Raw genomic sequence first — 15,849 nt, forward strand, 5'->3', positions numbered from 1 at the left:
GGCCCTCCCTCCCATAAGCCGCCTGTCATGTCTGCTCCCCCTGCCCTGCTCATGATCTGCCATGGCAATGAGCTTTCCCTCCAGTTGTCAGTTTCCCCTTCTTTGTCTTCCCCCCCTCCCCCCCACAAGCAACGAAAACAAAACAAGAAACCAACCAGCCTTCCTTCCTAAGTGATTATTTCTCTCTGCATTCTCCATTACACTTCTTGAGTAAAAATAACTGTTCTTTGTGTGTGATACTGTGCAACTGCTTTACATTCATCATGCCATTTAATTAAATCACACCATAATCCTACAGAGTATCTATCCCTATTTCACAGACGCAGCAGAATTGAGGAAGTATCCATGACTCAGCTGAAGTCCACCGGTAGAGTTAGGATCATGCTCTATACCAGTAGTTCCCAACCTAGGCCCTAGATCAGCTGCATCAGCCACCTCTGGGAACTTGTTAGAAATGCAAATTCTCAGATCCCACCCAGATCTATTGTAACAGAAACTCTGGGTGTGGAGCCTAACCATCTGTGTTTTAACAAGCCCTTCACGTGACTGATGCACACTACCGCTGGGGAACCAGTGCACTAGACCACATCGCTCCTCCGGTCTGATTCTATCTGTCTTCTCTGCTACACAGGCAGTTGGGTCCTGTTTTCTTTTGAAGCTTTCTTTTCGAATAGCAACTCCAAACTGCCCAACACCGGTTCTCTATCAAAATTATCTCTTTCACTGGCTCTCCCACTATACCTAGTTACTAAAACATTGATTGGTAGCTTTGTCTCCCAAATCTCACTGATGTTCCAACCTCAGTGCTTACTCCCTGGAATCCTGCTCTTGTTGACTTAAGGTGTCCGTGCCCAGCCATTCACCTGTGCCAGGCATATCTAAGTGAAGTTGCTCTCTCACACTCTACATTCCCCATTTAGCTGGCTAACCTAGTTTCACTAATTTATCTCTACAGCAATCCTCAAACCTGCCATTATTGTCTGTTCCCAGGCACACCACCAGACCATTGTAGGCTGGACTATAACAACAGCCTACCTGCCTGGAACTGCTCTTCTTTCCAATACCCTCCCAAATGCTTCCAGTTATCCTTCCAAAGAGTAGGTCTGAGCATGCCATTCCCATTTAATATTTAAAAAAATTAAAAACTAGCAATATTTTAAAAAGCAAAGCAAATCAGAATAAAACAAACAAAACCCCCAACTCCGATGGCTTCCCATTGCTTAGAAGCTGAAGTTTAATATCCCATCCTGACCTGGTAACATGGCACTGAAGCCAACCCCCTCCTGTCTCCTCTCCCACCACCGCCTCTAACTGCAAAACCTTTCTTGCTCCCCTCTACTCTTTTGCTTCATCTAGGCAAAATGTATCACTTTCTCTTTTTGTAGTCCAGGCCTGAAATACCCATCCCTAACCATATGCTCACCACTTATTTAATAAACATTAAACGTGTCACAAACTCATGGACAGGCAAAACGAATGAATCAAGTCTACCAGGTGTAATAAGGTCACAGGTCCCACCTAAAGGGGGCAGCATCTACGCAGGACTTGAAAATTGTTGCTAAGCTAGTATAGCTGGCAGAAATTCAGGGCTTCTCAATGTTAAAAGTTTGTAGCAAATATAAGAAAAAAATCTAAAAAAAAAGTTGAAACCGGTTTGGCTCAGTGGATAGAGCGTCGGCCTGCGGACTGAAAGGTCCCAGGTTCGATTCCGGTCAAGGGCATGTACTTGGGCTGTGGGCACATCCCCAGTAGGAGATGTGCAGGAGGCAGCTGATCAATGTTTCTCTCTCATCGATGTTTCTAACTCTCTATCTCTCTCCCTTCCTCTCTGTAAAAAAATGTATTTAAAAAAAAAAAAAAGAAAAAAATCTAAAAACTGGTCTGTGTACCACTCTGTGTCTAAAAAAATGAAATAGCACTTTAGGTCGTCAGTGTGAACCTTAATGTCAGTTGCACTAGGCCTTAGAGCTTCACAGGCGACTGAGTGGCTCACTCTTGGCGATCAGCTCAAATGCTAGCACAGACAGGAGTAAACAGGCCCTCCACTCAGTTCTCACAGCACTTTGTTTACAGGGCACCTGCCATAGTTTATGCTCATTGCTAAGTGCTTGCTTTTTTGAATCACCAGATCCTGAAGGAGTAGGGCTGCCGGCCTCCTCCTGGTGCGGGCCCCGCCCGCTCACTGTGCTAATAGCAGGTGCTTAATTATATCTATAGAGAGGAGTCTGCATATCCACTTGATCCCCAACTTTAAAGTTACTTTGTACTTTTTCCCCTTCCTAACTTGATATTATGCTCCGGTTAGGCACCCTGCTGTAAAATATGCTCTCACGTCTCCTTTGCAAACCTAAATATGCTTTGAGTCATATTTTAGTTGTAGGACATAATCTCCTAATATGTTTATCTACACCTGTTCCTTGCAAGATGGTGGTCAAAACAAGGACAGTGTAGAGCTATCTTTGGCAAATTCAAGAAATTATTTTAGTCTAGATCAGAAAATAAGGGAAATGTGTTCATTTGTTCCATTTGTTAATTTCAGGGTGCAACTTTTCCCCAGTTAACAAAAGCACTAAAAATGTCAGCTTTAATTTTTGCCATGGTTCTTTAATTTCTAGTTGTGCTATCCAAGCATGCTCACCAAACTACCTTATTGCCAGACTTAGAGGATGTCAGTCATTTTTCAGTGAACCAAACCGCTCTCATTTCACTAAGCACCAGACCTATGAGGGGGCTGCCTGAACACTGCTACCTGTGTCACTCCTCATTTGATCTGATTTCTGGACACAGCCACGGTCCAGTGATGAGCACAGGCCCTCCATGGCTGCCACCTGCAAAGTTTGTAAACATCCATTCTGTTGAACAAAAATATGTTTTTGCAGTCACTTAGGTGTTCTCATAACAAAGGAGGGTAAATATGTCTTCCCTACCTGTATAACCAGCAGGCTAGAAGCCCAGCCCTATTTCCGGTGTTAGAGATTTAACCCCCATCATTTTACTCTACCACTCTGCATGATGTTGTTATGTGCACACATTCACCTGTGTGTGGACACTTGCTTCCTTTACACCGAAACTCTATGCCATGTGTTCGTTAGCGTACATGTATGCTCTCAGTAATCAAAACGTAAGGCTTACCTGCAGACTGTTGAAAATGACAAAGAGGACCAACATCCAGAAGTGTCTGTAAGCCATGTGCAGGCCTCCCCAAAGCCATGTCACAGAAATCAGGGCAAAGAGATACAAAACCAGTGGAATTTCTAGAAATCATTAAAAAAAGAAAAAAGAAAGAAAGAAATTCTGAGCTTCAGAATACTGCAGAGTCACACATATACACAAAATTATTTCTGCCTCCTTTCTTGTGATGCTCTCTCTGCCTAAGCACCCATTTTGAAATAACAACCTTGGAAATCCCATTCTTGCGCCAGAGAAGAGAAGGCACATTGCTGAGTCCACATTCTTCCTGTTTCGCTGGTCGGTGGGGGTTGGGGGAGAATGAAAACCGTTCCTCTCCTAGACTACCACCTGCTGGACTCTTCTGGAAGCTACACGAACAACAGGAGATGAAATCACTTTTAGCTCCCAGGTAAATTTTAAAAGATCGCTCCACTTGAAATGGCAGGCAGGCATCAGTGTGCCCTTGAAATGAGTGTAGTCCAACTCGACATTTTAAAACAAAAATGACATAAAAACATGTTTGTGTGTATGGAAAGGTATTTTTTTTTTTCTGACTGAGAAGACCCCAAACTTTATAGCTAGGGTTAAGAGCAGAGATGCGGTGACGGGATTCACTCCTGTCAGCATTTTGCTTATCCTACCCATTACTCTCCGGTGCACTTTTTTCAATATTTTTCAGAACAGATTTCTTCAGGACTGATGGACTTGATTATCCATCCCACTTGTTTTTGATATTTGGGCTTTAGAATAATAACTTTACAGAGGGGATTTTAATATTTAAATGACAAGCTATATAAGCCTTGGACAGTGAATCAGATTTTAGCAGCTGCAAATAAACACATTTTCAAGTTGTTTAAAAGACTTCACTTGTGGGGAGCCGCTATAGGGTTAAACCTCAGACTGACCTGTTGGCAAAGTCACAAACAAGTCCCAGCTTAGAGGGCACAGTCATCTTAAGAATAATTAGGCTTGACCTTATGACGCTCCCTAGATCTTATCTGGGAAGCTAATGGGCTGAGGGAAGTGCAACAAGAACAAAAACAAGTGAAACTCACAAGCACAGTGTAACTTTGGTAACCACTACCTTGTTTACCTCTGACTATAAAATAAAGGCTCAGTTTGCCTCAGGATCTTTTTCTGTGGCCTCAGCCAGGCACAGGAAGATCCACAGAGACTAAAGAGAGCTAGAGAGCTATGAACGCTGTCTCCATGTAAAACATTCTTCGTGGACTTCATCCACACCTTTGGGAACCCCTGGACTGCTGGGGCTGGACCCTGGCATTCACTCTGGACCACACCACGACAGACCTGAAAGTCCATATATACCCCCACCATCCATTAACACCTAAAATCCACATGTACTGGAGAAGTTAGAACAACTAAATACAACTGTAGCAACTTTTAGATTTTATTTTGAGACAAAATCAAAATTACAGAACAGTTGCAAGTACAGGACGACAACAGAGTTTTTTTCCCCAACCATTTGAAAGTTGCCAACCTGATCCTTCATCATCACCCTCTGTCATACTTTAATGTGTATTTTCTACAAAAACATTCTCCTACATAAACACAATGCAACTATCAAATCAGGAAATTAACATTGGTACGTTACCACCATCCCCAGATCCTATTCAATATCTGCCAATTGTTCCAGTAGCTCCCTTTGTAGAAGGACCCAGCTGACAGGTTTCTGTAGTCCCTCCTTTAACCTCAAATAGTTCCTCAGTGTGTCTTTGGCTTTCGTGACTCGGACACTTTGGAAGATTACAGCCAGTTTTTCATAGATAGTGTCCTTGAATTTGAGTTTGCCTAATGTTTTCTTGTGATTCATTTGTAAACTTTGGCAGAAATCATAGAAGCGATGCTGGGTTCTTTCTTTAGCTTCTATTGGGTAGCACAAGAATTCGATTTGTGACATTACTTAGGATGCTCATTTTGGTCACTTGATTAAAATCATGGCTGCAAGTATTCTCCACTGTAAAGTTAATCTACTTTCCTTCATAATGAATGAATATCTGTTTGGTGTTACTTTTGTGCAGATAAAGGCGCTATGTAATAAACCTGGCAGGCTCAGGGGGGTTGGGGCACATGGCAGGCCTAATGAGCTCAGTGGCCCAGAGCAACCACACGGAATGGTCAGTTAACAAACTCCTCACTGGGCAGGCCATGATGAGTAGTCATGTTCCAAGCCCATAGCTTCCTTTGCAAAGGTCAATCTTTACCTTAAGTTACTTCTGTCCATTGTTCTTATGCATCTTCTAGGATGACATACCTTTGAAATGTCTGAGTAATGTTCTTTTCTTGACCTCTCTATGGTACAATCACAGGCCGAAGAACACAAGACCACCAGAGCATGAGACCACAGAACCCCTCATGGTTATCCCGTTGCTCAAATACCGTCTCTATGTGCTGTAAATGTTAAATGTTAACTATCCTGCACCCACTAATGTAATGGTGTTCCTTACGTTTTCTCCTTTGATTCATTCTAAATGCATACAAGGAAATGCAAACTGCCATTCTCAGGAGCGTATTCTCAATCCTTTGAGATCTTGCTTCCAATCATGTCCTTAAAATTTTGGATCAAATAAATTCTTATAAAACTTTTCTATAGGCTGAACATTCTTTCATCAACACTTTGAACCTAGGTAAATATCCTTTCCCGTATCAAATGTTTGGTTTATTAATTACTTTTTATAATATGGACGCACAGATTCTCAATTTTTAAATGGGTTATTATCCACTATTATCATTTAGTTTAATGCTTAAATTGTTCTAAGCTTTTTAGTGGGAGCCCCATCAAAATAGCTTCTGTGCCTTTAATTACATCTTCATCATTCTGTGAGCACTTTCTCATCTTGTTTTTGTTTTTGTTTGTTTTGTGTGTGTTTTTGTTAATCCTCACCCAAGGACATTTTTCCATTGATTTTCAGGGAGAGTGGAAGAGAGAGGGAAAGACAGAGAGAAACACTGATGTGAGAGAAGCACATCGATTGGTTGCCTCCTGCATGAGCCCTGAACAGGGCCCAGGTTGGGGAGGAGCTTGCAACCAAGGTACATGCCCTTGACCAGAATCAAACCCAGGACCCTTTGGTCCACAGGCTGACGTTCTATCCATTGAGCAAAACCGGTCAGGGCCACTTTCTCATCTTGTACTTTTCCTGCCTCAGTCCTGGTTTCTTTTAGGTGAGAATTTAGAAACCACTATCTGGGGCTAAGTATGCCCTTTGCTATTGGGGTGTTGTTGCTATTAAGCCCTTTTAGTAGACAGAACTTGAGAATATATGTATGTACACATATGCATACACACACATATACATATTTATATCTACATGTATTTCTTTATCTATCTCTTTGTATTGAAAGTTCACACCAATACTTCCCTTTCCAATCTAACACCACTGGGTTAATTCTAATTTTCCCCCTTTCCATTTTTGTAACCCCCTTCTTTGTTGTTAAGAAACTGATTTCTCGTTCTGTAAAGTTTTTAATAACTTTTAATGATGGAAAAGCAATGCACATTTATTTTTTTAAACTTTGGAAAGTACAGAAAAATGAGACGAGAATAAAAATCAAGTGGATATTAAAAAAAAAACAACTGATTTCTCATTATTCGTAATATATTTACCTATTTGATCAACTACCCTACTTGATTGTAGCCAAGTTCCCATTGAGGTAAACCCTTCCCTTGCACTGATGGCCCCCCAAACTCACACAGGTTCTGACACCTCATGCTGGCCTGCGCCCCTACAGTGACTGAGGTCCGACATGCCACGCTTGAACACCTTCCTGGGGATGCATACCTTGCTCTGTACCAGCTAATGGCTTTATAATAGAATTGCTTGGGAAGGGAAGGGAAAGGAAAAAAGAAGAGGAAGGAAAGAGAAAGGGGAGGGGAAGAGGTAGAAGGAAACTGACAATATTTTTTTTTAGAACATATACCCTTCATAGAAACATATAAAATTGTCTGAGTTATTATTATAACTGTACAGAGTGTATAGATGGATAATGCCTTTGTCATTAATGCCTTATAGTAGTACAGGAGAATATTAGGATTTATTTAATTTTTATAAAACTTAATTTTTGCTTAATAAAATCATACATTTCATAAGGGGCCAGGGGCTCATTTTTACTTTTAACAAGATACCACCAATATTTAGGAAACTGTCCAAGCTATGCTCATGAAAATTTTCCGAGGTTAGGTATTAAGTCTGGCAATTGCCTTCTTTGCTCCCACTGTGTACGTACAACATTTTATTTATGGCTCTGTGCAGAGTCCAAAAGGACATGCATATTTTGCATGAACAACTAGGCACCAAATTTTCAGAAACTGGCCTGCATATTCTCCTAAGTGCCCAGAGCCAAACAAGTGCTGTATGCTGACAAAGCTCAGCAGGGGAGCCGGGAGAGGACCAGGCTCACTAGAAACACCCATGTGTTTCTGGAACTCTGATGAAAGGTGTGGTGGCTGGGCAGCCCAGATTAGAAACTCTGCAAAGAAGAAAGCCAGTCAGGAATAACTCAGTACACCGAACAATAGACCCCAGGCTGGTTTTGGTTTTCGGCAGTTCCACAGCAAATAAGACAGGATTTCAAATGGAAGAAACATATCCAGAGGTACTTTCAGATTTTGTGAGCCTGAAGTTTATAAAAACGTGGGGAAGCCTCTTTAAAATACATACATTAAAAAGCATAATTAGATATTTCTTTAAAGGGGCCCCTGCAAGGAAGAGGCCCTGAAATCGAAACTTCATCCGCTTTAAGGTTGATCTGTCTGAGGAGGCACCTTTCACCCTCTGTGGAGCCGAGAGGCACAATGACCAAAAGGAGAAGGGTGTATGGAATGGCTGATGGTGGTGAAGGTGAGAGGGGGCATGATTTTTAACAGCTACCATGAATTCCATTGGCAAACTGAAAAGTTATGTTCCATTTTATATAAATAATTTTACTTTCGTATTTCCTAAACTGACATTTCAGATTTGGTGAACTACTTTTCGGTTGTCCATATAGGTCAATGCTTACCAAAGCAGGCATTTATAATTGGCAGCGCTGGAAGCATGTTTAAAGATGAATTAATTAGTTGACAAACAAAATCATTTTAATGTGCTCAATAAAAGGAAGCCCTAAAAACACAGCAGGCCCAGGAATAAGGGCATCTACATGAAAGACTGTGTTATCCAGGATATGTGAAGAACTCCTGCAATTCGACAACAGAACACAAACAACCCAATCCGAAAATGGGCAGAGGATTTGCACAGAAATTTCTTCCAAGAAGAAGACATACAATGGCCCGTGAACACATGAAAAGATGATCATCATCACTAGTCATTAGGGCCATGAAAATCAAAACTACAATGAGATAGCTACTAGGGTGGCTGTTGCCAAAAAACTAGATATTTACAAATGTTGGCAAAAATGTGGAGCAATTAGACCCCTTGTGTGTTGTTGGGTGGTTATGTAAAATAGTACAGCGGCTGTGGAAAACTGGTGATTCTTCAAAATGTTCAACATAAAATTACCATCTAATCTGGCAATTATACTTCTAGGTATATACTCAAAACAACTGAAAGCAGGGATTCAAACAGAGACTTGTATACCAATGTTCATGGCAGCATTATTGACAGTAGCCAAAAGGTAAAAACAACCCAGTATGCATCACGGAAAGTGGGATATTTATGGAACAATGGAATATTACTCAGCCTTAAAAAAGAATAAAATTCTGACATATGCTGCAACATGGATGAACCCTGAAGACATTTGTTAAGTAAAATAAGCCAGACACAAAAGGTCAAATATTGTATGATCCCACTTATATGAGGTGCCAGAAAGTAGAACAGAGGTCAGCAGGGGCTGTGTTGGGGATTGGGAGTTATTGCTTAATGGGTAGAGTTTGTTTGGGATGATAAAAATGTTCTGAAAATGGATAGAAATGATGGTTGCACAGCATTGTGAATGTACTTAGTGCCACTGAATGGTGCACTTAAAAATGGTTAAAATGATAAATGTTGTTATGTATATTTTACTACAATTAAAAAACACAAAAGACTATGCCCCAAAAGGCATACCTATCAAGATTAAGTTGAGAAAAAAAAATCAAATCCGCAAAGTATTTACCAAGGACTCACTAATGTGAAATTACTTAAATTAGCAAGGAGTCGCTACTGTGAAAAACAAAGCAGTTTGAAAAGTTTTTAGTGAAAGAAATTACTTGTGGAAAGAGAAAAACTACAAGTGGATGTGCCATTTAGTACTTACTCTCATTAAGAAAGTCTACTTATGGTAGTTTGTAAAGTCCACTGAGAATTCATAAAATTTCTTTATATTTTTAGTAGAAAATATGATTCCAATGATTTTAATTGCTATTTTAAAAGGAAGTATGGCACTGTATTATCTCTTTTCTTTATAATTGCAGCCTTGGTGTTTATTGCTGCATACCAGTGACAACAACAATGGCTTTATTATGGAAATCACACCTCATTTACATGAGGCTGAAATTTATTCTGTGTTTACAATCTTCTAAAGTACTTGTTTTCATTTTACCTCCCCGACCTTGTGATTCTAACAATTTGGATGTGCCACTCAAACTCATTAAAGTAAAACAAGGACACACATCTGTGAAATAATGTGGATTTAAGATATTTAGGGTCTATTTATAACAATAGGCATGCATTATTTTAAATTAGAAGAAAAGGAAATTGAATTAAAAAAGATTACCAAATGTTTTATTTTTAAAATATGGCTCAAAATTAAGATACTTAGAGGCAAAGAAGTTTCATCGTTCTGACCCATTTCTTGAAAAGAAAATATTGTGTTCTTACGCTTTCTTAACACTGATCCCACATGGAGTTACCCACCAGTGTTCTCAGAAAGTAAACCTAAAGACACAGAAGAAGACAACGGGGCACATATTTCACAGAACTGCTGAATCCGCACTAACATACCGTGGGAACAGAGAACAAACTTATGGATTGATCTGCAAATTGTTCAAAGAAACACTCCATACTTCATTTACCTATTTACCTCATTCCTAAGTTTTGGTCACTAGACCGATATTTGGTTCCAATTTTAGAATTTTTTTTCTCCTCAGTACTTCAAACACATTCCCCAAAGAGCTCTTAAAACACACTTGGCCCTGACTGGTTTGGCTCAGTGGATAGAGTGCGGACTGAAAGGTCCCAGGTTCGATTCCAGTCAAGGGCATGTACCTTGGTTGCGGGCACATCCCCAGTAGGAGGGTGTGCAGGAGGCAGCTGATCGATGTTTCTCTCTCATCGATGTTTCTAACTCTCTATTCCTCTCCCTTCCTCTCTGTAAAAAATCAATAAAATATATTAAAAAACAACAACACACTCTTGAAGAAGGGAACCCACTCTCCCGTGGCTCCTGTCTCGAGATACAGTTGCAAATGTCTGCTGCAGCAGGCTGGACTTTGTAGGCCTCAACTGCCCATTACACACCAGCTTCTTCATTTGACTTAGCCATCCTTACTAAGTTCATAATCTCTAGAGTCACCTTCTTCCTTTATAAAAATTTAAAATTATTTTATTATCTTTTTATTTTTCAATTACAGTTGGTGTTCAATATTATATTAGTTTCAGGTGTACCGTAGCATAGACGAGTCATCTTTCAATGAGTACTTTAAGGCTGTAGGCCTGGAGCTCTCCAAAGCATCTCAAACGGAGTTAATCCAAAACTGAATTTAGTAATCTTCCTCTGCCTTCTAAGTACTCGTGCCACCATCCACAGAGATTGATCCCATGGCTCACTATCCATCATACGCTGCACAAATGGGCGGGGTGGGGGCTGGGGGACCACGCACATAAAGCAGTCAGCACAGAGCCTAGACCAGAGCAAAGTACATGCTCCCTAAGCCTCACCTTGCCCTCATCTTCGTTGTCATCAACATCATGACCTTAGTCAAGTTAGGAAAACAGTGCATGGCTACAGGTAGCTTCCCTTGCATTTGAAGTGCCAAAATATCACACAATAAAGAAACATGTTTAACTTTTTTTTGTAACTAAATTTCCCAAACTTACTTGGTTTTAGAAGCTTCTGTTCACCTGATGTAATCTGAAGATCACACTGGGAGGAGGGTTGCTTTCAGTGTACAGACTCCATCACATCCAGATTGTCACTGGAAAGTTCCTGACAAACCTATTTCACATGGACCCATCAGTGTCTTCTATTCCCCTCTCTCTCCCTTTGATATTTTCTTTTCTCATCTCTTCTCATCTCTTATATTCTATATTTTATTCCATCCCGTCCCATCTCAACCCACTTTAAAAAGCTGGCAAGGAGGCTCATCATTATGTTGTGACCTACAATTTGTTATTCTCAGCTCTAGAAGGTAATTTAAATAGGATATTGTAGGCTATCTTAGACATCAGGTTGGTATAGTAAACAACCTATCACCTTCTTACATGTACTGACCCTAATCCTAATATAGGAAGGAGATTTTGAATGATCTGTACAGATGAGGATCAGAGGCACAAAAGAGAGTCAATATTGGCCTACAGTATCTTTTCCAGGGGAAAAGAGGAAGAACATGAGCAAGTTCTCAAAGGAGTCTCAGAGTCTGCTGAAAATTTAAGTAGCAGTAGTTTGTCAACAGCTGACTTAGGGGTCGCCTGAATGCTAAAGGACAGTCCAGTTGTCAGGCCTACTTTAAGTGTGATTTGTTGGGATTGAAAATAAATGGTACAAGCCTAGAATTATGGTCTTGCCTTGCAAAAGTATATATAATTTTCAATTTTCAGGCTATAATTTTGAATCTAAGGAGAATAATCAAGTTAGATGAGACATACCCACAGGGACCTTGCACCAACTGTTATTAGAATAATTCCATTTGAGCCATGTACTTCAAAGATGCCAGATGCCATCCTGCTGGGGATGGGGTGTATGTGTGGCGTGGTCAAATACGCCTGTGATTCTTAAGTAAAAGGTTAAATAGTCTGATTTCTTCTTGTGAGGAAAAATGTCTTGGAACTATGGGAAGGAAAATTATCAATTGGGTTCACAGCCAACATTGTAATTTTCTACACATTTAATAAATGTTTCATAAAATGACATTATGGCAAAAGTTTTTAGAAGATAGGAGCTCTAAAACAAACAGGAAGTCAGCCAACTAACGATGGAAGACTGGTTTAACCTACTTTTTCTAATTACATTACCAGTTAGTTACTCAGCCATTAAAGAGTTCAAAACACTCATCCCTAGGCATGCCCAGGCACCTAGCAGCAGCTCCCAACACACTTAGCCTTTTGTAATACAATGAAAGTGTACAGTGCATCTTTCAACCTGCCTACATCTATATTTTGCATCTACTAGATGCCTCATTATTTTTGAAAATTAGGTTACTGTGTTTTGGCCATGAATAGCCAGTTCTAATTTTATAGTTCGATAAGACATTACACTGCAATCATTAAGATTTATCAGGCTCAAATTCAACAATGAAGTCTTGAGTCAATTTGGACACAATGACTCATAAAAATTAACACCAAAGAAACTCTATGTGTGCAAGAAACTATTTTCACAGTGTGTTAAATACGTTAGTTCCAAGAACTGTTTTCTGGTAGACCCTCCATCCTGAATCTGGATACATGCCACTTGACCTGAATGCTTATTTTCTTTCTTTAATTTGGTTCTCTAGCCATCACATTACAAAACTGTACCACCAATTAAAATTTTTATTTTAATTTTCTTTGCTATGTTACTATTTTTAAAAAATTTATTTGAGTTAAACATTTTGGTTCTTCTCTGTTAATGGATTAATTGCATTTCTTCTCTCATCAGCTGTCAGATTATCAAGGCATTGTTTGATCTTAAAAATAATGTTACATGCATAATTCCTAAAAGCTTTGGATATATTACATGGTCTCTGTTGTTAAATAACTATATTTGTAAATAGAGAAAGTTAATACCAAACCCACCTACAGAGTTGTTTTTTGGCATGTACAACAATAACAGACCATAAAGGGGTCCAATGTCTGTGTTTTTTAAAGACTTATCATTATCCATTTAAACAATGGCACAGTACCAGAGGTGGGGCAGGGACTTTTACCCATTTGGGAGTAAACTAATATCTTATTTAGCTCATTCTTACTGACAACCTTGGACCAAGCCCTTACAGAGAAAATCAGGGGAAACCATTGTGTTAAGAAAGGCAATCCTCAGACTGAATGCTATATGGAGGATCTAGGGAGAAGGCAGCTGTCCAAAAAAATAATATCTATATTGATAATATTTGTATATTACTAATTTTTACCCAATGATACACCTTTAAAATTTTCTTTTTGTATCTGTCAATGTCATATATAGACTTTAACATGTGAGATTTTAATTCCAACTCTTTCTGTTTCATGTGGAGTTAAAATTGTTAATTGCCAGACTGTTTCACAGGTGTCATATATAAGGCAGATTATTTTTGTCCTAGGTTCAAAATTCCTTCCCTTTCCCTTTCCCTACCTTTCCTCTCCTCTCCTCTTCCTCCTCCACCTCCTCTTTCTTCTATCCCCCTCCCCCTCCCCTCCCCCTCCCCCCCCTCTGGAATTTTATTTAGCACTAGGTACCATGGGGTGGGTCTGGCCTTGGTAGGTGAGGCTAATGAACGACCAGTCATAGACTTTCATAGTCACTGTGTCTCCCAAGCCTCCCCAATGGAGCTACTTGTACTATTTAATTCCATCTTTAATAGGCTGGACAGATACTTCTACATTTTGTTGGTTTCTTTTTTCTTTCTTTTTTAAAAAAACGATGAAGTTGATTTTTTTAAAGGTTTTTGAAACACATTTGTAAGAATACACATTTTTTTTCATGGTGGCAAAGCAGCCTTACTATAACTACAGATTAAGTATTTATTTGCAAATACGCTGGCATTACATTGAATGGGTTGGGAGATGATGGAGAGAAATCACCACACTTGGAAACTGTACAATTAAGTGAATGCAAAGACCAAATAGTGTTCATTTCGATAACTTGTTAATTTACAACCACACTGATTTACACTCTTTATCACACTGTACAAGTGGGCTTTAAATTGCTCTTCAATACTTTAATTCTTTCCTATGACCCAATTTCTACTTCTTTCTTAAAGTTGATGCATACTAGTTATAAATCATATCATTTTCTTTCCTGAAGGTTATTTATACTAAATTTTATAATTTGTTTCTGTCAAATTCAATTAAAAGGAAAAAATATATTTTAAATATGGGCATTCAGCCAATTACATTTTTAAAAAAGCATGCATGAGTGGGATTTATTCATAAAAAGGAAAAAAAGGCAGAATAGTAGAATAGTTATGGGCATGGACTTGAGCCAGATTACTTGACGACCATTTGCCAGCTGTGTGACCTTGGTGAGGTACTTAACTGCTCTGAGACACAATTTACTCATCTGTACAATGAGAATAATATTAGCACCTCCCAAATAAGGCTTTGTAGACTCAGTGAGGACTTAATGGTTGAAATGTAGAACACTTAGAACAGATTTATATAAACTTTGGCTATTGCTTTATAGTCAAGAAATATATTTCATTAGCAAGCATAAAAATGTATTAGCTAAAATGTACTAGTAATAGTTAAAAGGATAAGTTACATATGAATTTCCTTTCCTTTCAAATATTTCATATATATAGCTAATATGCAAAGTGTACCCTTGTGAGTTTGACTGGGAGGCCGGAAGTTCAATCACTTGCTATGATGTGCGCTGACCACCAGGTGGTGGCGCGGAATGAAGGAAGGCCCCTGCCGGCTTCCAGCAGCAGGGGAAGGGAGGCCCTGTTAGGCAACCAGAAGGCCCCATTCGGCCCTGATTGCTGGCCAGGCCTAGGGACCTACCTGTGCATGAATTTCGTTCACCGGGCCTCTAGAGTGTGTGTGTGTGTGTGTGTGTGAGTGTGTGTGTGTGTATTAGGCTTTTATATATGTAGATATATACTATTATATAGTGTATATATCTATATCTATATCTATATACATGCACTATAATAAACGGTAGAAGATAAATACCAGGAAAAATCAAGGTATATAAAAATTTAAGGAAAACGGCAGTTACTTTCTGTCAGTGTATCAGTTAGACCTTTGTGAGGAATAAGAAATTTCAGCTGAATCTTGAAGATGAGCTATATTGAACATGTAAATTTTGAGTTTAGGGAGGTAGGAGTAGCATACATAGAGGCAAAAAGGCAAATGCATTAATTAGTGTAAATTATTCCTTTTGATTGAAGTTAAAGGTCCATGAAGATAAATAATGATAAGCATATTTGTAACACTAGGTCATGAAGAGATCTGGAGAGCAAGGGTAGGTAATACAGGATTATTTTATAGGAAATGGAAAGCCATTTAAAATTTCTGAGAAGCCCTAGCTGGTTTGGCTCAGTGGATAGAGCATCCAGTTAAGGGCACATACCCAGGTTGCAGGCTTGATCCCCAGTAGGGGGCATGCAGGAGGCAGCCAATCAATGATTCTCTCTCATTGATGTTTCTATCTCTCTCTCCCTCTCCCTTCCTCTCTGAAGTTAATAAAAATATATTAAAAAATAATAAAATAACATTTCAGAGAAAAGGTGTGTTCTAATCAAAACAGAGCTTTAATTTCATAGGAAAGTAAATCGTGGAGAGATTGTTGGAGGCAGGGATACCAGTTAGGTACCCACTGCAGTGGTCAAAATGTGAGATAATGGAA

At 39.3% G+C, this 15,849-nt stretch overlaps 1 protein-coding gene across 1 annotated transcript in view; it reads right to left on the bottom strand.

Moving 5' to 3' along the window:
* Window positions 1–15,849, bottom strand: part of ADGRV1 (adhesion G protein-coupled receptor V1) — a 444,163-nt gene that overhangs the window by 52,725 nt on the left and 375,589 nt on the right. Inside the window, exon 87 of the mRNA XM_059695089.1 lies at window positions 3,133–3,254. Within this exon, the coding sequence (XP_059551072.1) occupies window positions 3,133–3,254 (122 nt within the window). The remainder of the gene's footprint in view (window positions 1–3,132; window positions 3,255–15,849) is intronic.

The sequence above is a fragment of the Myotis daubentonii genome, chromosome 4 (genome assembly GCF_963259705.1).
Source record: "Myotis daubentonii chromosome 4, mMyoDau2.1, whole genome shotgun sequence".
NCBI classification, from domain to species: domain Eukaryota; kingdom Metazoa; phylum Chordata; class Mammalia; order Chiroptera; family Vespertilionidae; genus Myotis; species Myotis daubentonii.